General features: G+C 32.2%; 1 protein-coding gene across 50 annotated transcripts in view; it reads left to right on the top strand.

Annotated features, from left to right (window-relative positions):
- Window positions 1–548: 548 nt before the first annotated feature.
- LOC143242663 (dynein axonemal heavy chain 7-like) overlaps window positions 549–14,897 on the top strand; it is a 619,118-nt gene continuing 604,769 nt past the window's right edge. For 16 of the 50 annotated variants that reach the window (XR_013023069.1, XR_013023067.1, XR_013023068.1 and 13 more), the window contains exons 1-4: window positions 2,687–3,015; window positions 5,581–5,743; window positions 10,166–10,343; window positions 14,356–14,420. Coding sequence is in view for 2 of the 50 variants with exons in the window: in XM_076486139.1 (XP_076342254.1) it covers window positions 10,341–10,343; window positions 14,356–14,420 (68 nt within the window). In the remaining 48 variants the exon portion in view is untranslated. The other 34 variants (XR_013023086.1, XR_013023082.1, XR_013023090.1 and 31 more) reach the window with 22 other exon arrangements.

The following is a 14,897-nucleotide window of genomic DNA, read 5'->3' as shown; positions in this document are numbered from 1 at the left end:
GTACAACTATCAATCAGGTAATTAGACAATTAGCTAAAATAATGCTGTCACACCTAATCGTCTAATAAATACTGACTGAATTAATTTATCTCGGTGTTTCTTAAGTTTATAAAACGTTTAACCTCATTCAGATAAGACATGAATAAATTGTTTATTTGGAAGATTTTACACTTACTTCAATAGCTCTTTGGATTTCTTTTCCATGTTGTTCTTTACCGTGTGTGATATCTTTTATGTTTACTAAACGCTAAAGTTTTCTTCATATGTCACTCCCATATACTAGTTACTTGACTTATTACATTACAACAATTTTGATAATTATCAAACAATTTATCTTTTCTATATACGATTTTTTTTTCTCGTAACAATCATCAAAACTATATATGCAAAAATGGATCGTTTGGGTTGAGAAAATATTTTACATGAAAGAGCGAACTACGTCAGGTTCACAAAGAAAGAGGTAACTGACCGGTAATTTATTTATACAAATAAAATTATATATTCAAACATCTAACACCGTCCTCTATATTCCGACACTCAGTTACACAATCCCTTCCAAACATATGGTCAGCTTCCGGTAAGTTACCTCTTTCTTTGTGAACGTGATGTTGTTCGCTCTTTCATGTAAAATATTTTCTCAACCCAAAAGAAACGTTTTTGCATATATAGTTCTCTACACGTGGGTTTTTATCGACATCACTAATCACCATAACTGTATTAAATAAAAAAAGTTATTACCTTAATTAATACGTGAAGTAAGATATATTGGACAGCCATCATGTTTTCTTTGATTATAAATTGGAGTGTAGTCATTATTATTACTTTAATCAGTTTCTCTAAGATACTGATCATCACCTTTTCAGTTAAGTATCTCTCGATATCTATCATTATCATTTTAGTCTCACGCATCAAAACAATTAATATGATTAGTGAAGTTAAACATATTAATACGGCTATCATGACAATGTTAGTCAAACATCTGCCGAGAACCATCAGGATGATATTTACGAAACAACTTAGGATAACCACCCAAAAGACATTATTTGAATGTTTTAGTACATTTGTCATGGCTAAGATAATCAAACAGATTAGGAGAATCATCACAACTACGATAATCAGGAATATTGCGATATTCATCATGGATACGTAATGTGATCGCCATAGGACAGTTACCACAACTATAATAAGATATATCAAGATGTCCGTACAGATTTCTTTAGACATATACTTTAAAGCGTCTTTCATATCTTCCGTGGTTTTACATTTACAGGAAGCCGTCATTACTTTAATTAAGTAGCATATAGAAGTCATTATTGATGCTACGATCAAAAAACCTAAAGAGAGCCTGGATTAAGATATCCCTCCAACAGCATATTAGAAGCAACAGAAATACATGAGTTAAACACTCCAGAATAGACATCATTATTATGTTAACTCAGATCTTCCAAAGAGCCTTTGTAATTACTTTTAGTAAAATTAATATTTTGAAATATACGCCGCAGTTGTTTTTTTCACAGACTTCGAAACTTGTGTAGTGATAGTTTGGTTCCTAAGAGACGGTGTGTATTGTTGAGTATTTCTAAAGTAGCTAAGTATATTGTTGGAAAGGACATAAAAGCTGATGAAGTAATAATATTTCATATTTATCATTATATTAATGGTTTATTCTTATATTTGAGCCTTTCTTCACAGTAGTTTTTCTAACACGTGTGTATCAAATGTTATTTTGTACATTTCTTTGCATTTGTTATTATTTAAATCTGTTCATTCTAAATTTCCTATTGAACAAAAATTCTCTCAACGCTCAAGTTGCTTTTTGTCGTTTAAATGCCATCAAATATATACGTATATTTTTTATGTTAACGCTGATCATCAAATCTGAGTTTTGAGATGCAGGGTGAGAGTGGTCGCTCTTATAAATTTGTGAGTTATTTAATTTTGATATTAAAATTCGAAGTCATTTGGGTTAAATAACAACTAGATATAGTCTGATTTGTAAATAAAAAAAAGGATGGTCACAATTTAAACTTAAAATTTAAAATGTGTGAGTTTTACAACAAGGTTTAATTTTTAAATAGGCTTAACATTGTAACGGTACTTTCGGCTTCGTTAAAGATAAGCTTGTGATAAATCGTAGAACAGGATAAATATATTTTTTTTATTAAGTAAATATAATCTAAAATATAGTTTACTAAAACTGTTTTTCTCTTCGTGTTTTATTATTACAGCAAAAATTAGTGAACTCGATTAACTGTAACGAGCCTATTCTAAAAGTTTTAATATCTTTTGGTGTTTTAAGAATTAACTTTATTACTTCAAGTGAGATCGCTAGTTTTGATCCAGCTTATAAAAATAAGTAGATTATAAATCAGACTAAAAATATTTTGTTATTAACCTCACGTATGTTGTCAGTTATACTAATTTATAAAGTTCTATATAGCTAAACTTCATTACGTTATTGTGAAGAAGGAGTAGTGATAAAAAAAATAATGTAATTGATTCTTAAATGTTAAGCTCAATAGTAGCTGTAAGCTAAAGATTATGGTAATTAGTATTGATAACTGTAAGGCTGCAAGTATCAGTACAATGGTTAAGACTAGGAGACAAGCGTTCAAAGTTTGCCAGATGTAACGAGCACAATGAGGGGATTTCATTTGGGAGCTTTGGACTGGCAGGTATTTTGAAGGAAGCTAGTAATGAAGATGTGCAATTTATGTGTAGAATTTGTAATTGGAGAGTATCCTCATTAAAGAAGAGGCAGGTAAAGTGCAGACTGTGGAGAATGACAGTAAGATTTCAGGAGGAGCTTAAACATTTACATGGAAAAGATATATCAGTTAACATTGACATTCAGGATGGCAGAAAGAACACTATTTGATTTAAAAGTTAGGAAATTGATCATAATAATTCTGTTTTGTTGAACAATAAATTCCAGGGTTTTACTTCTGCAGTTGAGGAACTGTTGGATGGAAGGAAAGCCAAAGATTGAATTACAGTGTTCGAAAACGTGTGGAGGTGACTATTTGTGTTCTTTGAATGTGGTTTCCATTTTTCTCCTTGTTTCTCCAATATAGAAGTCATGACAGTTATCACATTGTATTTAATAAATAATATTGGTGTGGTGTTTGCCATTGTAGTTTTTTACATAATATAAAACTTAGATTTGTGCTTGGTTTTTGAATAAATTTGGTATTAACTGGAATGTCATATTTTGTGACTAATTTTTGCCAAAAAACTATTTTCTAGGTTGGTTCTAAGGTCCAACATTAGAAATTAAAACATGTTTAGAAGACCTAGCCAGAAAACTTGTGATACATTCAACAGAAAGACAACTCTGACAATTTTATTAACTTTCAACAGCCAAACTTCCCCAAAAAATTAAAAATTTATATTTTCCAGAAACACCTAAGAACAACATTTTAAAAGATTTTTTCAAATAATTTTCTCACAAAATCATCAACATAATTTCACAACAGAAAGCTAAAAACAATCTTACAAAAAGAGACATTAATTCCATTAAAAACCTAAAACAAGACAAAAACATAAAAATTTTAAAAGCAGATAAAGGAAACGTTATAGTCATAATGAACATTAATGAATACATCCAAAAAATAAAGAACATCCTATCAGACACAAACAAATTAAAACCAATACACACAAATCCAACAAAGACACATGAAATGCAACTGAACAAAATACTAATAAAAATGAAAAAGCCAACACAGTTTCAAAAAACTTTATTCCTGCCTACGCAAGACCGACTCACGCACACCACAAATATTCGGCATCCCCAAGCCTCTCAAACCAGATCATCCATTATGACCAATAACATCCACATATGAATTGTTTAATTACAATCTTGGTAAATACAGAGCATGGGCATTCTCCAAATATGTAACATCAACCAACTCATTCATCAAAGACTCTTTTAATTTCAAGTCTAATCTTAATCAACTTAATCATAAAGCCTTAATGGCCAGTTTCAATGTTATTTCCCTCTTTACAGAAGTCCCAACTGCTGAAGCCTGTATGATAGTCTTAGAACTCTGTATTCGAGACCCTAACTCATCAATAGACATTCCCAGCAACCCTCATAGAATTCACCACAATGAAGACAAACTTCATGTTCAACAACCACAACTATATACAAACAAATCGCCTAAGCATGGGCAACTCGGTAACACCAGTTCGAGCTAATATTTTTATGACGCAAGTTGAAACACAAACAATGAACACAGCATTACATCTGCCACTAAACTGGTACAGATATGTAGATGACACAATTTTGAGATTCACATCCACACAACACACACTTAATTTTTTTCAATCACTTTAACTCTATATATCCCAACATTAACTTCACATGTGAACAGAAAGAAAGTAATCAAATATCATTTCTTAACCTCAAAATTACAAGAACTAACATGCAATTTAAAACAGAAATCCACTGAAAAATCACCCATACTGGACTACACATTCCTTGGGACTCGGCACATGAAACAAAACAAAAACTCAACACACTAAGAAACCAAATATGCTCACCAGATAAAATTAATTATGAATCAGACAAAATAAAACAGTACTTAGTCAACATCAACAAGTTTCCTCCACAAACCATAGTTAAATATTATACACACACACACACCTAAACATAAAGCAAAATCAACCAACAAAAGTAAATATACCTCACAAATCAAAAAATCATGAAACCATATACTGTTGCATATCATATATTCCCGATATTAGCAGAAAAATAACCAACATTTGGCAAAAACTAGTAACAAAATATGACATTTCAGTTAATACCAAATTTATTCAAAAACCCGGCCAAATGGTCATTAGAATGTCAGTCTTGATGTCTCATTTCTGGGTTGGAAATTCTTTAAAAAAAACCCAAAAACAAAGCTGTCTTAGATCAAACTATTCAAACTGAAATGTCTGTAAAACTGTTAAATATTGTTTATTGTATAAATATTAGATACGTCTCATTACAAGTTAAATTGATAGGTAAGAATAAAAGAAAATTATATAAAAAATTAAAATATAATGAAAGATGAAGTAAAATATGATATGATAAACTTTTTACCAGCGCTAACAAATATTCACTAAAAAGGAATCATTTATAGAGATATTTAATCAAGTAATTTATTGTACAATAAAGAATGAAAACATTACTTTTTGAAACTGTACACAACTAAGACATGATTGACACTTGTGAATGATAATTTATTCCAAAACATATTCTCTTTCTCAGTGATAAGTCTGTAAAAAATTGAATATAATATGTTTTAAACTTCATAGTTTATATAATCTGATCTCATGATATTTAACATATTAAAATAAATCTAGTTTTTAATAAGTACTGATGTTTTCCTCGTGAAATATCTTTATTACTTAATTGCTAACCGTGTAATTTGTACACGTTTTACATTTTCGCCTCTCGATTTAAGTCCACCTTAATTGTTCACATTTAAAGTTCAAAGTATATTTTGCTGAATCTTGTGTTTTCCAGTGATGTTTTGTTATTTAGAGTGATGTGATAAACTGTGTAACTAAGTAGTACTACATTTTTACTCTTAGATATACTTTAATTTTCTGTGACATCTCTAAAAACCCTTGATAATTTTGGTCCATCTAAAAGGAATTCATCTGTGTTTACCGAGAAAGCATGCCCACACCGTGACTTAAATATCGTCTACAATAAATGAGCCAAGATGAGTAAAGTTTGAAGGCAACCATATTGGTGACTATATCAGTAATAACACATGAAAAGACTTGTGGCTCTATTAGGAAGTCCCAAGTTTGTAACATCTATTTAAGTAGATACGTTAGCACAGCCTAGGTTAGATTAAAATATTTAAAAACACTGGCATACTTGGAAATTCTTGGAAACTCAGGGTGGTACAGCACTTTACTACAGAATTACAACAATAAAATCAGGGTTTTCATTGTCCTCAGTGAACATGTTAGATAGCTCGATATGGCTTTATTACAAAATAATACAAACACACAATATAATTTAATGTTATATAATGTTATAATAACTCGCACAATATAATTCAATGTTATATAATGTTATAATAACTCGCACAATATAATTCAATGTTATATAATGTTATAATAACACACACACAATATAATTTAATGTTATATAATGTTATAATAACACACACACAATATAATTTCATGTTGTATAATGTTACACTTGCAAAAATATTTATTCCTCGACATATTTTTTCAACAAGTTATTCAACAACATTTTTATTTAGATATTTTGTGTTTGATATAAAGTTATTATACCTGATTTTATTTATAAATTAATTTTAAATATTAAGTACATTATCAGTTGCCATGTGTTATATTCAGTTTTATTTTTCTAGTTATACTTATAACTGATGGTTTATGTGTATGTATACATAGGAAGTTATATCACATCACTGTACATACCCTAAAATATCAGTTTTCATACTATTTTCAATAAGAATTTGTATTGTTCATTGCAACCTTCAAAGAGTGAAAATGTTTATACTGTCTTCTAGTCTTGAAACTCCCACCTACTTTACGTTTCAATGTGATTCAGCTGCGTTGTAGCATGTAAATGTCCAAGAACAACTCATCACTAAAACACACACCACTATCACAGCTAACTTCCTATTTACTGTAGTTCACATTCTTCAGTTCTGTATTAGTCAGAAAAGAAGCACCAGAAGTGTGAGGAGAGTATAGTATCTGTCAGAATTATGTTTTCACTGTAAGAAAATATTAACATTGATTCGATATGTTACTGAAACTAACGTAACAACAGGAATGTCAGTGGGGATCTCTCATTGATTTGGTTCAGGAACCCAGACAAGCAGTCCTCGGAAAGTGTCTAAAGAATTTGGTTGGAATGTTATTTTTGTAAGAGGAATAAGCTAGTGAGAAAACACACTAACCAGGTATATTATTCTTCCATCTTGAAAGTCTAGGTCACTAAATTGTATGTAAAAATGAGTATGACATTCTTAACTGTAGATATGCTGTCTGGTTTATCTTATTTACCAATACATCTAGACTGGTCCATCTCTTTTCCGTACCAGATCTCCCAGGAATAAACCAGCTGGAGAAAGTATGATGAGGGTTCTTTAGTCAACTATTATTACTTGGTTGGTCAAAACCAATTCTTTCACAAAATAATCAGTAGGATTTTGTAGATTATAGAATACTCAGCCAGTTATAATTTTCTCTGATATGGAACAAAGGATATAGGAATGGAAAGTACATGTGCAGCTAGTCCAAAAGTCGCATGTAAAGCAAGAGAGTAGCAAAAGTGGGATGATACATTTGCTTTCTAACAGTTAGAGTAGACACCACCTCCCGAATTGTTAGCTCCCTATATAGTTCTGCATTCGAAAGATGCATTTTTAAATGATAGAGATTTACTTTGGTTTTTTGACTTATATTTTAAAGCTTATGAACTTACAAGCTGGTATTACTATTTCTGTCTCTATTGTGATGGAAGAACTACCTCACATAGGTCAAATCTCAACAGTGGCTTGGTAAAGTAGTTACATGTTGATGACGTGACAGCCTATTTTCATATATTAGTGATTTTCATTATGTAGCCTACAACTTCATTTCCTATGGTTTTAATCTCTTTCATCTCCCGTTTTCAATGAGAAATTTAGCTTGTTTATTTATTTCCATCTTCTACATAAGGCTTTGTCAACTTTGTTTCCTCTTGAGGACAGTATTCAGCCATCCTCTCATTATGTGTACATCATTTACAGCTATGTTCCATTCTGTATCTTTACTTTTATCTCATGACACTTCTTAATTCATTTTTCATCACCAGTAATTTTTTGTTTAAATTTTTTTTCTGTTTATTATGGTATTGTTTATTAAACCCTAAACTGATGTTGGAAACTTTGAAATGCAAGAGTTTATGATAATTGTCTTAGAAAATCAATGTCTAATAAGTTGTTCTGTAACTGTAGGTATGATTTTTCATCATATCTATATAATTTTAATGTGTGGAAATAGGCAGGTATGTGGATAACTTGGTATAATCCTGAATAAATTAATTTACCATCTGAGCTGAAGGATGTGGTACAAAGACCCAAAAAGAGAGGCTTTTCTTTCTTAGATAAATGGTAAATGTATACAGGCGTTGAGTATTCAACTGATACAAAGAATCTTGTTGAATAGATTGGGATTGATAGAGAATTTCAGTGAACCTACAGAAATCTTCCATTAATTCAATCATACTCAGTAACATGTATGAAAGTAAGTTTGAGTCAAAGGTATAGGGACTTCCATCATAGACATTACTTTCAAAATAGAAATAACTTCACTATAAGATAGATCAGAAGTGGATCAACCTAAAATAAAAGGAAGAAAATTCAGCTTCGTTGAGAAATGTTTTGAAAATTCTCCTCAGTGAAAAGGGTATTAAAATTCATATGAAATTCAAGATTCATTTTCATCTGGAGTGAATTTTGAAACTTTAGTTAATTAACAACTATATAATAAAGGAAACACAAACAAACAACATGCAAAACATAAAAGAAAAAAAAGGAAGATTTTAACACATCATCAAATGTAAAGGCCCCCCCCTTTCTTTGCATTAACTCCTGCTGGTTAGTCACCACAGATCTGATTTTGGAAAGTTAACATTTTCTTTCATAAATATTTGTTTCAATTAGATACTTAGCATTTCAGAGAAAGATTCCATCTTCTGTTAGCATCTTCCTTAAGTATTTGCATGACACTAGCTTTCAGGCAACTCCCACCTAAACTTTCGTAAGTTCTCATGAATTATATTATTGGATAATGATGTTACTGTGCAGTGAAGGCCCTCTCTCTACCAATAGGAGAGTGATGTCAATTCCATGTTTGCTAGCTCCATCTGTACTCGTGAATCTTCATTACTGATGAGAAAAGAAGTTGTAAGTATCCAAAACAAAGCATACACATCAGGAAACTTGTGAGTGAAGTGGCTATTTAATAGGTGGAAGAGGGTACAAATGGTTTACTATGAGGTACATCGCTCTTAATACATTATAATCTATAAAGCAAATTCACTGGATAGATGTTTATGAGGTCGAGTGTTTAAAAATAAAGAGTTAAAGATCTGGTACTTACTCTATTATTGATATATAAAATTACCATGAAACTGTCAGAATGGATAATAATCAAACCATCTACTAGCATTGGTAAGAAATGCAAACATCTCCGTTTGATAGAATAAAGGTCGAGCACACTGATGTGGAGGAATTGCTTATGCTGGTCCAGATGTCTGAGGTGAGATAGCTATTCAGAGATGTACCGCAACCAGAAAGATAAGCATCTGTGAAGAGGTGTAGGTCTGGTTTGAATCGATTGTGATTTATGACATTAAAACTACTTCATAAGCAGCTGAAGCCTCAAATATTGATCAACATAGGGAATAGAACCCTGGATTTTAGTGTTATAAGTCCATAAACTTAAAATTGATCCATCAATAACCCGACAGCACAAAAAACTAAAGTAAATAGTTTACGTCTGCATGTAAAATGTGAGTAACTTTAACACGTGAAACTGGTTAATGTCGTCCTTGTGTACAGTGAGCTAATAATATAAATCAGTCAGTTATTAAGTTAACTGGAAATTCTTTGTTTGACTTTTTCTGTAAACCTCTACATGAGACCCTATGAGAGAAGAGAGGACAACAAATGTTGGTGTAGACTATATAAGAAGACTTAGGATATGTACTAAGAACAGTGTTTGTATATAGTGTTAAAAATTGTTGATAATATTTTTATTGAAGAAGGGCTTATTTCTGGATGAACAAGACTGCTTAGTGTTGGTGTTATTATTTGGATTATTTCATGACTTAATATTTAATGATTGTTAAGTTATTCATAATTATATTGTTAAGTGTTATCCATTTTTTACTTCAGTATTGGTAAAGTGAAAAGACAGTGTTTGTTTATGACAACTGTTTCATATGAATCTGGTTCATTTTCTGTCCTTTTAATGGTGTAATTCAATATTTGAATTTATAGATAAGTAAATTTTCACTTTTTGAAATTAAACACTCACTATTCTCTAGTACTTTTCTTACAGTAGTTTTAGTTTTGGTTTTTATTGATATAAAAATGGCTTCACTTTCTGTGTACATATGTGTTTATTTTTTATTTCTCAGGTTTTTAAAGATTGTTTACCTTGTGGAACCACAACATGAATTATGCCTGCTGTTTAAAGTATTAATAATTGAATGTTATTAGAATGATGACATATTGTAACTTTCCAAATCACTGAATAAAATTCACAGCACTATGTGTTCGGACTTACATTGCTAGAAACCGGTTTGGATACCCATGGTAGGAAGAGCAAACATATCTCATTGTTTAGTTTTGTGCCTAACTTTAAACAAACTGAATAAAATTCAACTAAAAGCTTTTTATGAATAACTCCTTCAACAATAGATACATTTATAAAACAACACAGAGATATGGGACTGATAACAGTTTATTATATCTATTAAATTATCAGACAAAAACCATTAGTAATTACATTAAAAACAAAATAAGTACTAACACAGCAGAGATATATATCAAAATGTATTTTTAAAAATTATTGGTTCATATAACTGTACATAAACATTATAAAGTTTATAGCCATTATTTCTTTTTATAACTGTACATAAACATTATAAAGTTTTCGCCATTATTTGTTTGTACAAATGTACGTAAACATTATAAAGTTTATAGCCATTATAACCTATGATGTACTCTAAAGACCCCTGGTAATTAAGTAGGGGTACATTGACAGCTGTACATAGTATGTACGTCATCTCCTGTTAAATTATGGTTGATGTAATAACTATTTCAAAATTAGCCCACAAACTATCTCTACATGGTTAACTTATCTGTAAAGATATCTTGTGTCATTTTTGTGATGAGAATACACCTCACTGAGTGTGTAACCATTCATAACTGATACATCATTCAGTTTACCACATAAAGTCTGGCTCTAACCGTCTGTACATTGACACATTATCCAGTTTCCGCTGTGTCTGGTAAACGGATGACATTGTTAAGACTGGTTCTCTGGTAATAGTTTTAGTTGTGGGTGATCTAAATTGGCAGATCCTGGTCATCTGTTTGTGTTTTGAATGAAGCTGTCCAGATGTGTAATATAGGTTTGGATATAGTCCAACATTCATGCTAATGGTACATGTCACCAACTTGTATTAACCTGCTCTGATCGGCCAGTTTTCATTCATCTGATGGTTTTTTAAGTGGTAAAACATCGATATTTCTTTACTGAGGTCTGGACATTGTTCACCAACAATTTGAAATACTTTAAATGCTGTGATTGACTTTAAAAGAGGCAAGTGAGAGAAGCTTATGCAAATCTAGTGGATACAGTGTGAGCTAAGGTGATCAGTTTCAGATCATAAGTTCAATTATCACATATCTGATTTGGATAACAATAAACATTCATTAAAACATTAGTTTTGTTACCATGGCTGGCTGGCATGTTAGTTTTGTTACCATGTTAAAATTACCTGTTGGTAATGAAATAAGCAACATTTGAACAAAATACTTGTGATATTTTATATTGTCAGATGTGTGTTTTGGATTATTTGGTAAAGATGGTAAAGCCATATCATTCTACATAATGATATAAACAAAGTTATTTCTATTTCGTTAGATCACTGTGTTACCGAGATCAGCAGTGTAAGTACTGGATCTGATCAAAATTGTCATCAGTGTAAGTACTGGATCTGATCCAACTTGTCATCAGTGTAAGTACTGAATCTGATCCAACTTGTCATCAGTGTAAGTACTGAATCTGATCAAACTTGTCATCAGTGTAAGTACTGAATATGATCAATCTTGTCATCAGTGTAAGTACTGAATATGATCAAACTTGTCATCAGTGTAAGTACTGAATATGATCAGTGTAAGTACTGAATCTGATCCTATTTGTCATCAGTGTAAGTACTGAATCTGATCAAACTTGTCATCAGTGTAAGTACTGAATCAGTGATCAAATTTGTCATCAGTGTAAGTACTGAATCTGATCAAACTTGTCATCAGTGTAAGTACTGAATATGATCAATCTTGTCATCAGTGTAAGTACTGAATATGATCAAACTTGTCATCAGTGTAAGTACTGAATCTGATCAAACTTGTCATCAGTGTAAGTACTGAATCTGATCAAACTTGTTTTCAGTATAAGTACTGAATCTGATCTGATCAAACTTGTCATCAGTGTAAGTACTGAATCTGATCCAACTTGTTTGATCAGTATAAGTACTGGATCTTATCAAACGTGTCATCAGTTTAAGTACTGAATCTGATCAAACTTGTCATCAGTGTAAGTACTGAATCTGATCAAACTTGTCAACAGTGTAAGTACTGGATCTTAAACAAAATTGTCAGAAGTGTATTAAACCTGATCCTGAACTCCATATCACTGAAGTTGTGCTGTCTGTGGTCCCTGAGACAAGGTTCTTGGAACTTATCTTTGCCTGTATGCTGACCTTTACACCACACATGGGTCAAATGTATAAGAGCACGGAACATCCTCTGTGTCCTCTCTTCCACCACTTGGGCAGCAGATCGACGTTCTATGCTAAAGATATGTAGTGCTCTTATTAGTCGCAACTTGACTGTGGATTATTGAACTGTAACTCTGGCTGACCTTTGGCCTTAAAGATGCTAGATCCTATTCATCATTGAGGTCTTTGGCTCTGCACTGGGGCTTTCAGCACCTCCCCAGTTCAGAGCTTATACACAGAGTCTCATGAACCTTTTTTGCACCTCCATTGTTTGCAACTGTCTTTACAATATGCTTTCATACTTTGTTACTTACCAAAGCATCTCATCTGGGGTTTTGTTTTCCTTCCTTGTTGGGCCATGCTTTTTCAGACCAGATGGTTTGCCATTGCTCCTTTTGGCATTCATATCAGGTACAGTTAGATGAATTGGGTCTGTTCTCAATAAACATTGCTGTATCCACTGGTTAGCCGATCCTACCATGGCTTCTTACATTTCTTAATTGTGACTTATCTTTAAATCATCTGAGAAAAGTTGACACTCCTGATTGGAAATATTATCTGCAATTTGCTGAACATCTTTTGAACCATCCTTGCATTCCTATTTATATAGATGGTTCAAAATCAGGTGACTGTGTTGGCTCTGCCATGGATTGTTGTGGTTCGGTGGTTGCCCACAGAATCCCCACTACAGCCTCTGTGTTTACTGCTGAACTGTATGCTATTTCCCTTGCCCTGGATCACATAGAAGTTAAGCAGTAGTCAAACTGCACTATTTGTACTGACTCGCATAGTTCTCTACTGGCCCTGGAATTGCTTCAAGTTAATTTACACCCTGTTCTTGCTGATATTCAAAACCACTGGCCCATTTCTCTTTAACATCTACTTCTATCCAGTTTTTCTGGATACCAGGCCACTTTGGTATTCATGGGAATGAGCTTGCTGACACTGCAGCTAAGTCTATCTGCTCTGGCTCTATCACCACTGTACCTGTCCCATACATAGACTATGGTCCTGTATTCAAGACTCATCTCTGTGCCAGCTGGCAGTTGACTTGGAGTTAGCAACATGAAAACAAGCTTTTCCAAATAAAACATTATATTGGACTTTAGTCGTCTTGTTTCCGTCAGGATTGAGAGAGTAAGTTGTTTTAACTAGACTACGCATTGGTCACAGTTTTTTAACTCATCATTTGCTTTTATCTGGAACTGATGCACCAGTGTGTAGTTTGTGTAACACTCAAATTACAATAAGCCACATTTTACTTTCTTGTCATTGTTATGACTGTCAACAACGGCACCATTTTAAACATGTTCTGTCCCAAGGTTTGTCCATAATGTTAGACAGTGATGGTGACACTGTCCACCTTGGTAATGTTTTTAGTTTTCTAAAGGTCATTAATCTTTTTAATTTCTACATTACACCTTTTTAATGTGGTTCCCTTTTAAAAATCATCTAGTTCAATTTAAAATTAGAAACTGGCCTAACATGAAATAACTCGATGCAAGGACTGGAAAGGCCAACTTCAGGTGACTAACGCTGCTGTTCGAACTACCCATTAGTCATCCTGGCAAGGTATTATTATATCAGGTGACTGATGGTGGTTTTTGTACTTACCTGTTAGTCTTCCTGGTGAGTTATCATTTTTACAGTTACACTACAGAAAGTCCTTTACAACTTAAATTTCTGTAATTTTTTCTTGACTTTGTAGACTAGATGTAAACATTGGTTTTATGCTATTTATGTTGTTTTTTTTTAACTTTGTTTTGTTTTACCTTAATTTCCTTTTATGAATTTTACTAAATTTACTTTTAACTTTTTACCAGATGTTTGGTGCAGATAGCCTAGCTGCTTTGTGCCATAAAACACTTAATCAAGCAACAACGAATCGGTAATGTAACAGTGAACTTTCTGTATCATTATGCATCTCTTGATCTCCACAAAAATGAGAGATTCAGGAATCTAATTTAGAGAAGAAAATTGCTGTGATTTGTAACAAATGGAATAAAAAAAGACAACAAATTCAACACTATTTATTGTATCAAGGGAAACTAAAGGATATTCTAAATGAGAAAGTTAAACTGTAGTACACATTTTCAGTAAGTATAAACATTGATAAGACTTCAAGAACCAAGTTTTGGCTTTCTTAAAAGACAGACTACTCTCCTGCAGATTCAATTGAAGGCTTCATCATAACCATAAAATTTGCTTATCACAAGAAAATGCAGAAAAGGGTACCAGGACATAGAAATGTCTTTGTTTCTTGTGACAACTTCAAAGTATCCTCACAAACACAAGGTCAAGTAGAATGCAATTAAACTATCCCACAAATAGTACGTTGTCTTCTTGAAATATTGAGTCACAAAGA

This window comes from Tachypleus tridentatus, unplaced genomic scaffold (assembly GCF_004210375.1).
Source record: "Tachypleus tridentatus isolate NWPU-2018 unplaced genomic scaffold, ASM421037v1 Hic_cluster_2, whole genome shotgun sequence".
Classification (NCBI taxonomy): domain Eukaryota; kingdom Metazoa; phylum Arthropoda; class Merostomata; order Xiphosura; family Limulidae; genus Tachypleus; species Tachypleus tridentatus.
Note: the sequence above shows the minus strand (reverse complement) of the source record. Positions and strands in the feature narration are given on the sequence as shown.